At 41.4% G+C, this 19,726-nt stretch overlaps 1 protein-coding gene across 14 annotated transcripts in view; it reads left to right on the plus strand.

Annotated features, from left to right (window-relative positions):
* The window catches only part of RBM47 (RNA binding motif protein 47), a 183,741-nt gene that overhangs the window by 27,716 nt on the left and 136,299 nt on the right, over positions 1 to 19,726 (plus strand). For 4 of the 14 annotated variants that reach the window (XM_049886960.1, XM_049886962.1, XM_049886959.1 and 1 more), the window contains one exon: positions 11,187 to 11,351. The exons of 9 other annotated variants lie outside the window; for them this stretch is intronic. In XM_049886960.1, coding sequence (XP_049742917.1) covers positions 11,187 to 11,351 — 165 coding nt within the window. Of the gene's footprint in view, positions 1 to 11,186; positions 11,352 to 19,726 lie in introns of those variants that run through there. One more of the 14 variants, XM_049886969.1, reaches the window with a different exon arrangement.

Genomic DNA, 19,726 nt, shown 5'->3' on the forward strand with positions numbered 1-19,726 from the left:
AGATGAAGAAATAGAAGATTTTTATCAGCTGCTGCAGTCTGAAATTGATCGAACAGGCAGTCAGGATGCATTGATAATTACTTGTGATTGGAATGTGAAAGTTGGAAACAAGAAGGATTGGTAGTTGGAAAATATGGCCTTGGTGATAGAAACAATGCCAGAGATTGAATGATGGAATTTTGCAAGACGAACGACTTCTTCATTGGAAATACCTTCTTTCACCAACATAAATGGTGACTATACACATGGACCCCACCAGATGGAACTTACAAGAATCAAATTGACTACATCTGTGGAAAGAGAAAATGGAAAAGCTTGATATCATCAGTCAGAACAAGGCCAGGGGCTGACTGTGGAACAGACCACCAATTGCTCATATGCAAGTTCAAGCTGAAACTGAAGAAAATCAGAGCAAGTCCACAAGAGCCAAAATATGACCTTGAATATATCCCACCTGAATTCAGAGACCATCTGAAGAGTAGATTTGACGCATTAAACACTAGTGACAGAAAACCAGACGATTTGTGGACTGACATCAAGGACATCATCCATGAAGAAAGCAAGAGGTCATTGAAAAGACAGGAAAGAAAGAAAAGACCAAGACGGATGTTACAGGAGACTCTGAAGCTTGCTCTCGGACGTCGAGCAGTTAAAGTAAAAGGAAGAAATGATGAAGTAAAAGAACTGAACAGAAGATTTCAAAGGGCAGCTTGAGAAGACAAAGTAAAGTATTATGACATGTGCAAAGAGCTGGAGATAGACAACCAAAAGGGAAGAACACGCTCAGCACTTCTCAAGCTGAAGGAACTGAAGAAAAAATTCAAGCCTCAAGTTGCAATAGTGAAGGATTCTATGGGAAAAATATTCAACGATGCAGGAAGCATCAAAAGAAGATGGAAGGAATACAAAGAGTCATTATACCAAAAAGAATTGGTTGATGTTCAACCATTTCAAGAGGTGGCATATGATCAGGAACCAATGGTACTGAAGGAAGAAGTCCAGGCTGCTCTGAAGGCATTGGTGAAAAACAAGGCTCTAGGAATTGACAGTATCAATTGAGATGTTTCAACAAACAGATGCAGCACTGGAGGTGCTCACTCGTCTATGCCAAGAAATATGGAAGACAGCTTCCTGGCCAACTGACTGGAAGAGATCTGTATTTATGCCTACTCCTGAGAAGGGTGATCCAACTCAACGCGGAAATTATAGAACGACATCATTAATATTGGAAACCCTAGTGGCATAGTGGTTAAGAGCTACACCTGCTAACCAAAAGGTCAGCAGTTCGAATCCACCATGCACTCCTTGGAAACCCTTTGGAGCAGTTGTACTCTCTCCTGTAGGGTCACTATGAGTCAGAATCGACTTGATGGCAGTGGGTTTGGTTTTTTTGGTTATCATGAATATAACACACAAGTAAAATTTTGCTGAAGATCATTCGAAAATGGCTGCAGCAGTATATTGACAGGGAACTGCCAGAAATTCAGGCTGGTTTCAGAAGAGGCCGTGGAACCAGGGATATCACTGTTGATGTCAGATGGATCCTGGCTGAAAGCACAGAATACCAGAAGGATGTTTACCTGTGTTTCATTGACTATGCAAAGGCATTTGGCTGTGTGGATCATAACAAATTATGGATAACATTGCTGAGAATGGGAATTCCAGAACACTTAATTGTGCTCATGAGGAACCTTTACATAGATCAAAAGGCAGTTGTTCAGACAGAACAAGGGGATTCTGATTGGTTTAAAGTCAGGAAAGGTGTGTGCCAGGGTTGTATCCTTTCACCATATTTTTATTCAATCTGTATGCTAACCAAATAGCCCAAGAAGCTGGACTGTATAAAGAAGAACGGGGCATCAGGATTGGTGGAAGACTCATTAACTACCTGCGTTACGCAGATGACACTACCTTGCTTCCTGAAAGTGAAGAGGACTTGAAGCACTTACTAATAAAGATCAAAGACCACAGCCTTCAGTATGGATTGCACCTCAACATAAAGAAAACAAAAATCCTCACCACTGGACGAATGAGCTACATCATGATAAATAGAGAAAAGATTGAAGTTGTCAAGGATTTCACTTTACTTGGATCTACAATCATCAGCCATGGAAGCATCAGTCAAGAAATCAAATGACGAATTGCATTGGGCAAATCTGCTGCAAAGGACCTCTTTAAAGGGTTGAAAAGCAAAGATGTCACCCTGAAGGCTAAGGTGCGCCTGACCCAAACCATGGTATTTTAAATCACATCATATGCGTGTGAAAGCTGGACAATGAATAAGGAAGACTGAAGAAGAAATGACGCCTTTGAACTGTGGTGTTGGCAAAGAATATTGAATATACCATGGACTGCCAAAAGAACGGACAAATTTGTCTTGGAGGAAGCACAACCAGAATGCTCCTTAAGCAAGGATGGCGAGATTGCATCTTACATACTTTGAACATGTTGACAGGAGGGATCAGTCCCTGGAGAAGGACATCATGCTTGGCAAAGTAGAGGGTCAGCGGAAAAGAGGAAGACCCTCAATGAGGTGGGTTGACACAGTGGCTGCAACAATGAGCTCAAGCATAAAAATGATTATAAGGATGGCACAGGACAGGGTAGAGTTTCTTTCTGTTGTATGTAGGGTCGCTATGAGTCGGAACCGACTCGATGGCACCTAACAACAACAACAACAGTATTTCTAGAATGTTTATCACGTTCCTAAATACCAAAGACAAAGCTTTAACAGCCTTATAGAGATACAATTCACATACCATGTAACTGACCCATTTATAGTGTCTAATTCAGTGTATTTTAGTATGTACGCGTATAGGTGCAAACACCACCACAGTCAATTTTAGAACATTTTCGTTACTTCAAAAAGAAACCTGGAAACGCTGGTTGCATAATGGTTAAGTGCTTTGGCTGCTAACCAAAAGGTCGGCAGTTCAAATCTACCAGGCGATCCTTGGAAACTCTTATGAGGCAGTTCTACTCTGTCCTCCAGGGTCACTATGAGTAGGAATTGACTAGACAGCAGTGGGTTTTGGGTCAAAAAGAAAACCATTACCCTTTAGCTGTCAGACCTATATATCCCCATCCTCCCCAGCAACCATTAATTAAATATCAGAATTTTCGATGATACACAAGAAGAGATTGAAAGAAACCACAACACCAAACAAGTCAGCCAAAATTCCAAGGCAGTTCTTACTGATTTATGAGATTGTCTCACGTGGAGAGATCCTGTGGAGCTCCACTATTGCTTCTTCTTGTTGCCCTTTAGCCTGGCTTACTGCCCTACCCAATTTCTCTTAAAAACTCATGATGAAATCTCCTCCCTTGGGCCAATAAATACAGAATCCTTCTTTGGAGTCTTAACTCTTGCAAAATGATTTATAGTTGTAAGGAACTCATTGCTACATCCTAAGACAAACCCAGGCAGCTGCCTCTGATGGACATCAGAGAGAATGGAGGCACTCAGTTGCAGTAAAAATAAATTTACTCCTTCATCAAAGCATCATGCCTGGGAATCTTCAAGGCTGTCATCCTGACCAGTGACCTTCTATGTAACTTTAGGAAACAAAACCATTTATCCTCTCTATGCTTTATGCTTTTTTTAAATTATTTTTTTTATTTTTTTATGCTTTATGCTTTAGTGTTCTTAAGGGAGTGTCATGGCTCCCTTAGCACTTCCCTTTGACAGGATTGGTCATTCTTTGAGGAAAGAGTGGAACTGCCCTATAGGGTTTCCAAGGAGGGGCTGGTAGATTCAAATTGCCATCCTTTTGGTTAGCTGCCGAGCTCTTAACCACAATGCCACCAGCACTCTTCAGCTTGGATTAGACATATATAAGAACCTTCCAAAGTTCCTAGGTGGTGCACACTGTTAAGGCTGTTGGCTGCTAACTAAAAGGTTGGAGCTTCAAGTCCATTCAAAGGTACCTTGGAAGAAAGGCCTGGTAATCTACTTCTGAAATTTCAGCCATTGCAAACCCTGTGGAGCGCAGTTCTGCTCTGACACACACGGGATTGTCATGAGCTTAAATCGATGGCAACTGGTACTATGGACCTTCCAGGTTTTGCCATTTATTCTGAGTATTCAACTGTGACACTTTAAATCCTGAAAGGTAAACTGCCCCAGAAAAAATACCTGGGTGGAGAAGCATTGACTTTTAAATAAGAAAACCTCAGGGAAGCTGCTATTCTCTCTCTCTAAGTCTTTGGACTCACCTGCTGACAGCCTTGAGTTAGCAGCTAAACTTGTAACCGCTGCGCCACTATGGTTTCCTCCTATTGGTCTAGGGTTGCCATATTTAACAAAAATATAGGATGCTAGGTTACATTTGGAGCCCTCGTGGTGTAGTGGTTCAGAGCTCGGCTGTTAACCAAAAGGTTGGCAGTTCAAATCCACCAGCTGCTCCTTGGAAACCCTATGGGGCAGTTCTATCCTGTCCTATGGGGTTATGAGTTGGAATAGACTCAATGGCAATTTTTTTTTTTTTTTTGGAGACTACAGTATCACTCAAGGTACATTCTGGCAGAGGGAAGCTGAAGGCCCAATTTTAAGGCCTGGCTTCATCACCTTGGCCCTGGGCAAACTACTATAATTTCTCGGAATTGCAAATTTACCTTTTTATTTTCCTGAAATGAAAACTGCAGAAATACCAGTAACTGACATTTATTTAGGGAGTACCATTTATCTGCCTAATTTAATTAGCAATCCTAATTAGAAGGGCCCCTTTTCCTCCAACTCATTTAATTCTCACAACTGCCTCAGAAAGGTAACACTATGCCTATTATATAGACAAAGAAACCCCATCACGCTACCAAAAACCAAAAACCCCAAATCCATTGCTATCGACTCTATTTCAACTCATAGCCTCCCTGTAGGGACAGAGTAGAAATGCCCCATAGGATTTCCAAGGCTGTAAATCTTTACAGAAGCAGACTGCCATATCTTTCTCCCGTGGAGTGGCTGATGGGTTTGAACTACTGGCCTTTTGATTAGCAGACAGGTGTTTAACACTGTCCCATCAGGGTTCTTTCCCATGACACCACTACCTTGTTTTTACCTGCTGCATGTGTGGATGTGATGTCTTCTGTAAGGAAACCAAAAAACACGTTTATAAAAGACAACTCAGCTCTTCCAAATTGGTAGTAGAGAGAGAGTCGCCAGTGGGCAGGAGCGCCTAGTCCTCCTAGCTGGGACTTCTTTGTTTCCAAGGGTCACCTTCTCCTTGGAGATCTCTCACCAATTACCATTAGGTCCACGTTGCTGCCCTTGGGATTTTTGCTTCTGCTTTAAAATTTGAATACAAGATGGATATAGGACGCTTGAGGTGGTGGAACAAACACAGAAAGTAATATGGAACTAGATATTCTGGTTAACAAGTTAAGGCTTTTCTATCTTTGTTTGTGGTAGGGCCTCTACCCTCAGCCTAGCTCCCTCCCATCTCCATGCAATGGGGTGGTTATTAACCCCTGTTATCCAAGAACATCCTCCAACTTGTATGATTTCAAAAAGTCACCATGTCTTACTCTGCACCTGCTCCATCAAATAGTTTTCCTTTCCTTGTGGTCAAAATTCACCTTCCAGATTCTCATTTCTCGTTTGAGGAACCTCTTCTTTTCAGGCTGTTTACCATTAGGAATCACCATATTCTTTAGGTAAGGGACCCCCCCGCCCACCGCCCAGTACTTAACTGTTCTTTACCCCAAACCTTAACAAGAGGAACCTACAGTTAGCTGCACATTCAACTCGTTGTAGAGGATTAGGAGGTTGGGGATAGTCATTTTGTGACATCTCCCTAACCAGGTTTCCACTGGCCAATTTTCTTAGAAGTAGATTTCCAGGCCCTTCTTCCTACAGTCCCTGGAGAAGGACATCATGCCTGGTAAAGTAGAGGATAAGTGGAAAAGAGAAAGACTCTCAACGAGATGGATTGACACACTGGCTGCAACATTGGGCTCAAACATAGCAACAATTGTGAGGATGGCACAGGACAGGGCAAGCAGCTTTTTATTCTATGTACCTTGGCTCACTATGAGTCAAAAGTGCCTCGAAAGCGCCTGACAACAACCCTAAACAGTTACTTCTCTAAGATGTGTAAAATCAGTTGTCCTATAGACCTGGCTCCTGGTGACCCAACGTGTGTCAGAGTAGACCTGTGCCTCACAGGGTTTTCAATGGCTGATTTCTCTCCATTATACTTCATATAAGGAGCCCTGGCAGTGCAATGGTTAAGTGTTTGGCTGCTAACTGAAAGGCCAAGAAAAGACCTGCCGATTTGCTGTTATAATGATTACAGCCTAGGAGCAGTTCTACTCTGTCATACAGGGTTGCTATGAGTCGGAATGAACTCACGGTATACAGCAACGACATACGTCATATGGATCCCTGCCCCACCGTACTTAGCAAAATGCTGGGCATTTAGTGAACAGGTGTTGAACGGAATGGATTTGACACATTAAGTTTACGTTAGGGAGGGAGCTTGGGTGGGTGGAAGAAGCCAAGGGACAGGGATGTGGGTAGTGTGGGAAGAGATAATGATGCCATCTTGCTTACCACTTTCTAGACTACCCTGCTTTGTTCCCCAGAATGTATTCATTCGTTTGCTGATTCAACAGATATTTCTAGAGCGACTACTATTTGCTAGGGAGTATATTATTTGATGCTGGGATTGACAACAAACAAAGTAGACACCGTGTCTGCCCTAAAGAGCTTATGTCCTCTGTACAGTGCTTGGTGGACAACCTATCATGGTCTTTTACTAACAGTAATATAAAACATAATATAGAACGTGGTTTATTGTGCTGGATCGTGTGCTGAAACACTTTGGTTTTATGGTGCTGCCTGGAATTTGCTTTGATTTTTGAGGTTGAGTGTGAATGCTGACGCTGGTTTTGTCCTGAGAAACTCCACTGTTGTGGTTACTCTGGTTAACCGAGATCGCCCGTATGAGGCAAGGTAATGCTCGGCAGTTGTGTAATGTATGTACTTTTTCTTTACATAAGACATTTAGAAGTCGGCTTAATAGAGCCTAATGAAACAATTAGGAATATATATGGGGTAATTTAGTTGCTTTCTTACTTCTACAATAAAAGTGATAGTTCTTGATGATTGCAAACTTGTTCTGGTGCTGGGAAATGAAAAAGATACATAAGAGATTCAAAGGAAATTGCCCCCCCCCTTTTTCATTTGTTACATGAATTCCATTCCATACCATATTTTTTTCCTCCTGTGCACAGTGAAGTTTGAAAATAAACAGCAGAGACTCTGTTTTCCTAGTTTAACTAACATGGAAACATCTAATCCTCTTAGTTTTCTTGATTTTGCAAACAAGGATTTGTTGGAGCAAAATCTTTTAAGTAGTCCAGTCACATGGAATAGGTATTCATTTAATGACCCCAAGTAAAACCTGTTAGAAAAAGCAAAGTAATGGATTAACTGTGTCCCTCAAACTCATTTTCTCTGCCTTATTTTTCAACTACAGGTTGAGCAACTTAAATGCAAGTAGTGAACGCAAAGCCAATTCTCCCCTTTGAGTAGGGAGCAGTCACTTCACATTATTAGCTATGCTTCATTCAACTTTCTGACCTTTCCATTTGGGGCTTGTGGGTAAAAAAAAAAAAAAAAAGGTCTACCAATATGCTGGCCAATAAAATAGCCACTAGCCATTTGTGGCTACTGGAAATGTGGCTAGTGGAATTGAACTGAACTTTTAATTTTAATTAATTTGAATTTGAAGATCAAAGTGCAGTGTAAAAAAAAAAAATTTTTTTTTTTTTTAATTTAATAACTCTTTTGGGAACCTTGTAAGTATGTTTGGAGCAACTTAGGTATTTGATTCTCCATTTCCAACTGCAAATTTTTAGTAATACAGATCACGGTTTTGTGAGGAGAATATGGCATTCAAACTGAGAAGTGCTGTAAGTGCAAAATACCAGATTTCGAAGACTTAGTAAGAAAAAAGAATGTAAAGTAGCTTCTTAATAATTTTTTAGGTTGATGTCCTGTTGAAATGATAATATTTTGGATTGTTATTTTTATCGAATCAATTCTGACTCATGGGGACCCCACATGTACAGAGCAGAACTGCTCCCATGGAGTTTTCACGGCTGTTACCTTCCTAAGCAGATCCACCTGGCCTCTGGATGGGTTCGAACCATCAATCTTTCAGCTAGTAGTCAAGAGCTTAACCATTTGTGCCACCCAGGGGCAATATTTTGCATATACTGGGTGTAATAAAGTATATTATTAAATTAATTTCATTTGTACCTCTTAAATGTGCTACTAGAAAATTTAAAATCACGTAGACGGCTGACATGATCTTGCTAATGGACAGCATTGGTTTATTGGATTGGAACGACAGGCCTATAGGATGTTGTGGTTCATAGGATTCTCACCACAGAATGGGCCCATGAATTATTGTCAGGTCAACTCCACAAAATAGATAATCTTGTCCCCTCTTAATTCAGATTTTTTTTTTTTTTTTTTTAATTTTGCTATTATGGTGAGTATATAGCTCCTTGGAAACTATGGGGCAGTTCTACCCTGTCCTGTAGGGTCACTAGGAGTCGGAATCAACTCGATGGCACTGGGTTTTGGGATATATATATATATATATATATATATAAACCCTGGTGGGCATAGTGGTTAAGAACTATGGCTGCTAACCAAAAAGGTCAGCAGTTTGAATCCTCCAGGTGCTCCTTGGAAACCCTGTGGGGCAGTTCTACCCTGTCCTATAGGGTTGCTATGAGTCGGAATCGACTCGACGGCAGTGGGTTTGGTTTATGTATATATATATATATATATATATATATATATATAGCTCTGGTGGCACAGTGGATAAGAGCTCACCTGCTAACCAAAAGGTTGGCAGTTTGAATCCACAAGCTGCTCCTTGGAAACCCTGTGGAGCAGTACTACTCTGTCCAATAGGGTCGCTATGAGTCAGAATCGACTCGATCGCAATGGGTTTTTTTATATATATATATACAAAAATTTTTGCCATTTTCAACATTTTTTACATGTACTATTCAGTGACATTATGTTCACCATGTTGTGCAACCATCCCCACTCTCCATTTCCAGATTTTTCCATCACCTATAATAGAAGCTCATGGCTTCCCCCACACCCACCACCCCCAAATAATTCCTTCTTTCCCTCTCCTTCCTACCCCTGGTAACTACTAATATGCCTTGGTGTCTGTACATTTGCCTATTCAAAAAATTTCACGTAAGCAGCGATTTTATTTCTTGATGTCACTTTTAAACATTGTAAATAGAATTCCACCTAGGTAGATCTTCTAAACTAGTAGGTCCTGTTTGATTTTGCTTTTTTGTTGTTCACGGATTTTAGCTGTTATGTTTTGAGCCCTAGCTACTATGCACCGGGCCTTGTACCAGGCATTTTATATGCATTATCTTTGTCAATCCTTAAGTGAGAACTGTTACAGTGCCATTTCACAGATGGAGGAACCGAGGCATAGAGAAGTTATGTCTCTTGCCCTCTTGACACCCTAAGCCATGTGGTAACTCAAAGAATTACAGGGAAAGAGAAAATTATAGAAAAGACCAAAAAGGACAAGTTTTCAGATATAAGGACAATGAAATTTAAGTAGGTTCTGACACGAGTACGATTGTGAAAACTGCGAAAGTGAATCAAAGTAGAAAATGAAGCCAGAGGGCTTCAACAAACATTTATTAAGTGCTAAGTGAGAAAACTGTAAGTATATGTTGGTTGGTTTCTTTACCAAGAAATAGCACAATGGTACTGCATCTATCTAATCTAGAGATTTGTGCTCAAATAGGGAAACTGTCTGTGATGAGGCAGAGAGTTGGGGCTTTTGGTTTCTCGTTTGGCTGCATTCCCATCTCTTTGTAAGCCATAAGGTCAGTCCAGACATTTTTTTAAAAGCATGGAAGACCATAAGGGAGGATGGGGGAAGGGAAAACAGGATTTGAAAAAAAAAAAAATTGAGGAGGGAGGAGGAAGGAATCGCTAGTACAAGAGAACATCCTTGTTTCTTTTTTCGTAGAATCTGACCAGGTACCTATGATGCTATCTGCATTTGTTTGGATTACCACATGAGCTGTTTTCCAGAACCGTCTTCATGTAACTATTAACTCCCTGATCTTTCTGGGGCTGCCCTCAAGGTGTTTAGTCTGCAAAAAAGCTGTTGATAAGGACCCTCGTGAGTAGGCATTTCCCAGTTTGAGGAAGTACCTATGGCTGGTGTTAGACGGGGTCACTAGCATGCAGAGGGCTGGAGTGTGGGTACAGTCATTGGCTAGATGGGGTTTAGCCTCTTTCCCGGAACTGAAACTGGTCGTAATCCATTTGGTGGCTCAGCTCTTGAGGAAGGCTGTTTCAGGAAGCAAAACCATACGGAACTAAGGGTACAGTCATGTGTTCTTTGGTGACTCATGCAGGATTTCTCTAGCAGGTGACCCACAGGCCACCAAATGCACGGGGTGTGCTGAAAGTTAATGATTCTGACTTTATTTGAGCAACTCCCTTCTTTCTCCTGGAAAGGCTTGAGTGACAGGCAGCATCCAGCATGAACTTTGGAGGCAGCTTTATAGGGTTGCTTTGAGTCGGGATCAACTTGACGGCAGTGGGTTTTTTTGGTTTTTCCTGATTCTGACCTCCCAACTCCACCAGGTCTGTGACACTAGGAAGGAAAGCCATTTAATACCTCAGTTTCTTCATCTCTAAAATGGGCACAAAAATAATTGTAATCATAATAATACTTCATAGGATTCTTGTGGATACTATATAAGATAACACATACAAAGCCACACGGCTATCGTGTTTAGCAAGAAAAAGGAACAACCATCAATTGTTCAAAGACAAATAATTTTTCATCATGATATTAAGGATATGTTTGTTGGGTATTTTATAGTTTATGAAATGCTTTCATATATTTACGTCAGTTGGTCAGAGGATTGTAGTTAGAATGTTTCACTTTTGCAAGAAATAGGCTGATGAGCCAGTATAATCTAGAAAAGATAAGGTGAAAGCACGTAAGGCCTTCACAGGCAAGAATGCACTTAATTGCCTGGAGTGTTGCCCAGGAGGGGTTTGGGAAAGGTGCTAAGGTGGACTTGTCCCTACAATGTTGGTTGAATACCTGCCTCTTAGAAAGTTATGTGAGCCTTCAGGGCAGTGATGTTTTCCCCTCTGTCCCTAACAGAAGGAAAACAACACCCACTGCCCCGGGTAGGGGTGGAACAGGCGAACAGTTGACAAGCCAGAGGCACCTCCACCTTTCCATTGCCCCTGCCTGCAAGGAGGCCTCGACCAGGTCTGCTGGCCACCTGCCCTGCCTTTCCTCTCAGCACTTGAAAACACCTGAGAGGTAAAAATTCTTTCTTTACCTGCAGGAGCCAGGCCTCGGGAGCCTGTTATGTGTGATAAAAGTCATAGAGAAAACTGGTAAAGAAACCAGATTTTCTCTCCTAGTGAAAAATGGCTCCAAATGACCAAAGGGTGTCCTTCTCTTATTTCCCTTGGTCAACAATGTGGTTTTACTTTCAGTGTTAAAACCAGGATCGTCCTGCCAGATGCCAGACACACACACACACACACACACACACACACACACACACAAACCCATTGCCATCGAGTCAATTCCAACTCATAGTGACCCTATAGGACAGAGTAGAACTGCCCCATAGGGTTTCCAAGGAGTGCCTGGCGGATTTGAACTGCTGACCTTTTGGTTAGCGCTGTAGCTCTTAACCATTGCACCACCAGTTTCCAACTGCCACACTGCAGGTCGTTATCAAAGTGCTCGAGGAGGATTCAGAACAAAGCCATTAAATAGTCAGATCTGAGGGTAGCTAACTTGGTGGTACTTCCTTATTGCCTCACTTATAGTCCCTGTCCCTCGTGGTGCAAAGGGTTAACTCGCAGAAAGGCTGGTGGTTCGAATTCACCCAGAGGCACCTTTGAAGAAAGACCTGGCAGTTTACTTCCAAAAAATCAGCCACTGAAAGCCCTATAGACCGTTCTACTCTGACACACACACTTTTTTTTTTTTTTTTTAATATTCTCTCGGTAACTCAGTGTTATTCCCTATAGGTAGCTATGGTACATATATTCTTTGTGAGTTATCAGGTTTGTTGTTTCTGTGGGACCAGTATCAGCCTTCTAGGTCAGGGTTTTCAATCTCAGCACTATTGACATTTGGGACCAGGTAATTCTCTGTTGTAGGATTTTATTCTCTGTATTGTAGGATGTTTAGCAGCATCCCTGACTAGCATCAACCTTCACCTTCCACTTGTGACAACCAAAAATGTCTTCAGACTTCAGTCACATCCTCTGGGAGTTGGGGTGTGGAAAATTCCCTGCAGCTGAGAACCACAACTCTGAAATCCATAGCAGCCCCCATGTTTAAGGAAACTGATCCACTTGATCATCTTTGCAACTTATCTGACTTTCTAGTATGGTTCCCTGCCACCCCCTCCCCGTCTTGCAATATTTTAAAAACCAATTTTGACAGCTGCTTTGCCCTTTTCATCTCCTTCCCCTGCCATCTCTGATCACGTGATTACTTACGAAATTCTAAAACATACCGATGGAACGCAAGTTTGTCTAACAGTCTGGTAAGAGTCATTCTGTTGAGCTCTTTAGAATCTGTGGAAATTCTTTCTTCCTCTTCACTTCTTCATTTGTCTCAGTAGGGTGTCCCCAAAAGTTCACTGGAATTAAGCAAATAAAAGCCTTCAAGGTTTCTTAGAAAAACCAAAATCAAACTCAACCTACTGAACTAGAAAGCTTGTTTTCTCTCAAAGTCCTACCTTTGCCCGGACTCTTTCTGAAATAATGAAATGATAGTCTGTGTAAAGACTTTAGGAGTACACAGCTTCTTATGTACTTAAAGAAGATTTTGTGTCTCAGAAGTTTAGTCACCCACAATACTGGTATAAAGGCTGCAGGATTGAAGACTGCTTGTACCTTATGGGTCCTTGTAGTGGCACAGTCAGCCCCCGCTCTTTCTAATTATTTAAATGAAAAATAGTCTAAGCACTGCTCTGCTGTTGCTAAGACCACTGTGTGGCAAAGGGTCATCTGAGCCACATCTTAAACTCTGACAGATGAAGATTTAAACCAAAGATACGGAATAATACTATTTTTATTAAGTTTTGCAGAAATGGAAATTCCAATTATATTAGTAACATGTTCCAGTTTTTAATTACCCTCAGAATAAAAAGTTTCTTTCTTTTTCTTAACCACTGAAGCTAATTTCCCCTTTATACTATTTGCTTTATAAGAACAAATTTTAATCTAATTATAAAAGTAACATCAGCTACTCAAGAAACACAGAAGGACACAAAGGAGAAAATAAAAATCATCTGTGATCCCACCCAGAGATAACTGCTGCTGAAATTATATATGTCTTTAAAAAATACATGTAATATATGTTTGGAGCCCTGGTGGCGCAGTGGTTAAGTGACACGGCTGGTGACCAAAAGTTCAGCAGTTGGAATCCACCAGCTGCTCCTTGGAAACCCTATGGGGCAGTTCTACTCCGTTCTATAGGGTTGCTATGAGTCGGAATTGCATCGATGGCAATGGGTTTAATATATATTTTTATCAGATTATGTTTTCTTTTGTTCACTTGTGACTAGGCTAGGGATAGAAAATACTTCTACAATTTTGTGGTGAATGTTAATATATTTTTTTAAGTGAATAAACCAGGTGTCTCATGCTGTTGTTAGGTGCCGTTGAGTCGGTTCCCATGTACAACAGAACAAAACTCTGTGCGGTCCCGCGCCATCCCCACAACTGTCTTTAGGCTTAAGCCCACGCTTCTTCGGTCTTCCTCCTTATTCATCGTCCAAAAGACGTCTCATAGGAGAATTAAATTGTCAAAGAATACATAATGATGAAGACGCAGCATTTCTTTCTATTGTTGTTTGGTTTATTCAAACAAACAAGGTAGGGTTACCAGCTGTTCTTGGTTCTTAAATATCCTTTGGGTGTTTATGCTATACAAGCAAATATACATATAGCTTCTTCTTCCTTCCTCCTTTTCAGTCAACAAACCATAGAATAGTAGATGGATTTTTTTGTAGCTTGTTATTCTTCACTTAACAATATATCTCGGAAATCTCTTAATATCAGCACATTGAAAACTTCTACATTGCTTTCCTTTTTTAATAGTGACATAGTGTTCCATTGTACAGATGCACTGTAATTTATTTAACAAGTCCACCGTTGATGGATGTTGTTTGTTTCCAGTTCTGCTATTACAAACAATGCTGTAATAAATTACCTGTACATGTATTATTTCAAAAGCATAAAATATACCTGTAGGATGAATGCCCCAGAGCAGATTGTTAGATCCAAGAGTATATACATTAGTGATTATGATAGATATTGCTGAAGTGTCCTCCATAGGGGTGGTACCAACAGATACTCCCATAAGAAATGTATGACAATACCAGTTTCCCCACAGCTTTGCCAGGGTAGGATGTTATCAGCTTTTGGATTTTTGCCAATCTGATAAGTAAGGAGTATTCCAGCATGGGTTCATTTACCTGTTTTCATAAAGTTAGAGGTCATTTGTACTTCTTTCTATATCAACTGTCTGTTTATATATTCTGCCCATGTTTCTATTGATTTATTGGTATTTTCTTATTGATTTGTACAAGCTTTATATATATTAAATTAGCTCTTTACCATTTGAAGATATTTTTCTATTTACTGCTTGTCTTGATTTTGTTTATGCTTTGTAAAAAGTTCGTGTGTGGTTGAATTAATCAAGATTTTATTTTGGCATTTGGATTACAAGTGTTCGTAGAAAAATCTTTCTCATGTCGAGGTTATAAAAGAATTCTACCATTTTCCCAGTACAGCTTTTGTGGTTTAATTTTTTATATGTAAGTATTTGATCCATTTGGACTTTATCCTGGTATGAGATATGATGTATAGATCCATTATTTTCTGTAGATGAATATTTAGATGTCCCAGCACCATTTACTGAATAGTCTTTGTCTACTGGTGTGAGATGCCACCTTCATCATCTATAAAATTTCCATGTGTAGTTGGCTATACTTCTAGATTTTCTATTCTATTCCATTGCTTTGATTGTTCTTGTGCTGGTAGTTTATTCCTGTATTTGGGGTATTTTATCATTCCATTTTTTCCTCTATTAGTTTGGAAGTGGATCTTTTAAGGAAATATTTTTTAGTGTTTACCCTATAAATGACATTCTTCACTTATTAAAACCCTTCATCTCTTTGGTTTTCACAGACACTGGATTGTAATCCTTTCTTAAAATCCATTTGCTGTGTTATAAACCATTGTACATGATATCCAACAAGCATGCTTACCATGCCTTTACAGAATTGCAGGGTTAGAGACAATAGTGCAGTGCTTAAGAGAGCAAGACCAGTGTCTTCCTGAACTGCCTTAAAGCCTTGGGAGAACCTCGTCTTAACTGTGTGACCTTGAAGTCACTGGGTGGTGCAAACAGTTAATGCACTCGGCTGTTGACCAAACATTTGGGAATTCGAGTCCATCCAGAGGCACCTTGAAGAAAACAGCTGATAATCTACTTCTGGAAAATCAGCCATTGGAAACCCAGTGGAACACGGTTCTACTCTGACACACATGGTATCACCATGAGTCAGAATTGACTGGACAGCAACTTGTTGAATGCGTGTATATGGTCCCTGCTAGGCAAGTACCTCTCTAAGCATTTTACCTATGTTAACCCTTATTAATCAGAAGGCAGGTACTATGATTATCCCCATTGTGCAAATGAAGAAACTGAGGCATACAGAGATTAGATAATTTACCAAAGGTATGCAAGTAGAAAGGGACAGAGGTAGGATTTAAACTGAGACAGTGTGGCTCTTACTATACTCTGTTGCTTCTTATGATCCTGAGAATTATCTAGTAATGTTGTTGGCCTCAGAACTGACTCCCGAAGTCCAATTTCCAATGTGATGCAGAGCTTCACTGATTCCAAGAACGAGCACCCAGCTAACCCAATGGCCTAGTTTCCCGTGGTAACTCCTACCACTGGAGCCACTGACTTATTCCTGAGGGAATTCTCCAGAACAACGTGCAGCAGCCTCCCCATGACCCTCTTGGCTTTTTCTTTTCTCCTGTCTCTCCCTTTCCCACCCTACTGTTTTTATTCGAGTCCTTATCATTTCTCTGTTTTTCCTTTTTCGTAGTACCTGTGCCATGGGCTTGCTCTGAAGATGATATGAGTTGGGGTTTAGGTGGTGTAAGTTGGGAGACCAGCATTTGGAGCCCTGGTGGCACAGTGGCTAAGTGTTCGGCTGCTAACCAAAAGATTGGCAGTTGGAATCCACCAGCTGCTCCTTGGAAATCCTATGGGGCAGTTCTACTCTGTCCTATAGGGTTGCTACGAGTGGAAATTGACTCAACGGCAACGGTTTTTGGTTAGCATTTGCTAACCCAGACTTTGCAACAAGTGCTTTCCTATCCATGTTCATTTTGCGGTTGAAGAAACAAAGACTTAGAGAATTTAAGTAATAAATTACCCAAGTTCACACAGCTGAATTGTAACAGATCTCAAATCTGTTTCCAAAGCTTACACTTTGAGCCAGGGCTGGTAAGTAGTTATCTGTACTGATGCAGCCATACTGATAGTTAAAATGTTGAAATCTGTCTGTACCTGTTGGTGGATAGCAGCTGTCTCAAGACTCCCAGGTGTCCCCACCATCACCAGCTTAGTCCCCTTTCCTCAGTCACTTCCCCAGGAACCACTGGACCTGCTCAGCAACTAAAGGGTTACCTCTCAGTCTAACAGGGGCATCAAGGACCCTGCTCCAGACCAAGGCAGGCTGGCATCTGTGTCATGCCTTGTGGTACCCCTGCTACATTGGGACCCAGTGGCGTGCTGAGGACTGCTTAGCGTCAATGGGGGAGTTCAGGACAAGTAAGAAAATAACTTCTCAGCTCATTAAGGAAAATGTCATTTGGGATCAAGTCAGAAACACTGCAGAAGGTTACTGGGGAAGGTTACTGCGGAACATTAGCTGAGTTTGTTTCCTACCTTATGAAGAATGTTGCATGTGTTCTCCCCCAACTGAGGTTGCTGGAGGGAGAGTTTCTTTCCCCATCCCCGCTCCCACTGTCCAAGCCATCCACGCCATAACCTGCCTTCTAGGCTTTTAGCCATTGGGGTCCTAGTTTCACTTTTCCCTCCCTGAGGTTCCTCAGGCCTCAGAGGCCCACAAGACCCCTTACTTTTAGAAGCATTTCTATCGCACATGGGGTCCTGAACATCATTTCCAACACTCTTCCTTTGGGAAAGCCATTCTATATTTCAAAAAGCAACTCATAAATGATGTTTTCTAAATATAAGGTAGAGATTTCTTGTGTTCTTTTGTTAGTTGCTGTCAAGTCTGCTCCGACTTGTGGCAACCCCATGTATGTTGGAATAGAACTGCACTCCGCGGGATTTTCATTGGCTGATTCTTCGGAAGTGGATCGCTAGGCCTTTCTTCTGAGGTGCCTCTGGGTAGAGTCAAACTTCCAACCTTTTTGTTAGCAGTTGAGAACATGAACCACTTGCACCGCCCAGGGACTCTCTATGTGTTTTACGCTACCTCGGATCCCATTTATTCCTTCTGTCACTCTGTGTCTAGTGATAAATCAACAGATGTGTTACCTGTGCCGTTTATATCAAACCATATTTTTCCTAATCTTCAGAGTTTTCTTGTATATAAGTTAGGATGGGATGGGTGGTAGTCATCTATAGATCCCAACATTTTAGTGGCTTTACCCAATAGAAATTTATTTCTTGCTTAAGTAGTAGTTCTAGGTGTGCGTGCTGGTTGTTCAACAATTCCAATTCATCATGACCTTGTAGGACAGAGTAGAATTGCCCCATAGGGTTTCTAGGCTGTAATCTTTTCTCCTACAGAGCTGCTACCCATTACCCGTTGCCATCGAGTTGATTCCAACTCATAGCTACCCTATAGGACAGAGTGGAACTGCCCCATAGAGTTTCCCAGGAGCTCCTGGTATATTCAAACTGCCAACCATTTGGTTAGCAGCTGTAGCACTTAACCACTATGCCACCTGGGTTTCCAACAGAGCCACTGGTGGGTTTGAGCTGCCAACCTTTGGGTTAGCAGCCCATTGGGCCACCAGGGCTCCTTGTATGCAGGTTGGCAGGGATCTTTTGTACATCTAAACTGACTTCATTTGAAGATCCAGATTGACAGCAGATTTGCCTTTTCAACACATGATGTCCAAGGCTACCTAGGTGTGGCATCCCAGTCAGCCTTTGGGAGGAAACAGCCCCGAAGATAGTGGAAGGCAGATTTTTTATGGCTGAGGCCTGAAAGTGGTGCAGCACATCACATCCTCTCCATCCACTGGCCGGAACTCAGTCAAGTTGTCACACCTAACTGCAGTGTGGAAAATGTAGCCTAAGTGCGGACCACAGAAAGGCACCCTCTATACCTCGTATTGAACCATTCAAACACATGGGGCAGCTACAGCTGTAAATATGCCTGCCCCCTGAAGGGTGTACTTGGGGGATGTTCTACTGCTGTTCAGTCACTGCTTTGTCTTAATTTCAAGAAGTAGCCTTCATAACTCAGTCTCAACTGGGAAGGATGTTCATTGCCCCTCTGGAGAGTCAAGTCCAAAGAGTGGGCCAGCTGGAAGCTCAGCACGTGGGAGTGCACCCATACTCTGTCTAGTGGACGCCACTCTCTAAGTACAGTAGCCTCCCTCCCCACCTTATCCATGGTTTCACTGTTTCGGTTACCCACGATCCGCCAAGGTTTGAAAATGTTAAATGAGTACGTGGCATGATGAAATCTCACACGGTGCCGCTCTGTCATTCACATAACTTTTACTATAGTATACCGTTACAATTGTTCTATTTTATTATTAGTTATTGTTGATACCTTACTGTGCCTAATTTATAAATTAAACTTTACCATAGGTATGTATGTATAGGACAAATCATAGTATATATAGGGTTTGGTACTATCTAAGGTTTCAGGCATCCATGGGAGGCCTTGGAACGCATCCACCACCTGTGCAGTGGGAGAGGCCTCAGTTCGGGGCCCAGATGACCACAGGCTGGCAGTGTGGCCTTGGGCAGGTCACATTGCCCCTCTGAATCAGTTTTCTTATCTAGATTGGACTAGCAGATATCTTAAGATATCTCCCAGTTCTAAAATGGAGCGATTCTAAGAATTTGGCCCCTCGGCAATCCTGTAGGGTAATTACAACACAGTTACCAAATTGCAGAACGTTTTACAGCCTTTACTGTCATTTAATAACTTTTTGCTTTAATAAAAGGAAAAAAAGAAAAGAAAATACCACAGATCATCTATGTCCTTTATTTAAATACTGTTTAGAAAGCAAAAAGGAACAATCCTACTTGAGTGATGAAGAGCTCAAAAGGTCAGGAATCACACTAAAATGTACTTTTGATTTGAGCAAGGGCTAAAAAAATGTTAATCTTATATAACATGTGGAGCCATTCATTTTGGATAATTTTAAACTGCCTGTTCATCTAGCCTTACCGTTGGGCTTGACCTTTGGGCTGTGGCATTTGGGGGCATCATGCTCACCAAATATGACTCACCGCTTAGAGAGAATTCTCCATTGCTCTTGTCCCTTCTACAAATAATATTGCCTCTGAGCAGCCGTGTATATGGAACCATTACTACTCAATTTTGAAAAAATATATAATCAGTGAAAGGTGTTTTCGTTTTTAGC

This window comes from Elephas maximus, chromosome 5 (assembly GCF_024166365.1).
Source record: "Elephas maximus indicus isolate mEleMax1 chromosome 5, mEleMax1 primary haplotype, whole genome shotgun sequence".
Classification (NCBI taxonomy): domain Eukaryota; kingdom Metazoa; phylum Chordata; class Mammalia; order Proboscidea; family Elephantidae; genus Elephas; species Elephas maximus.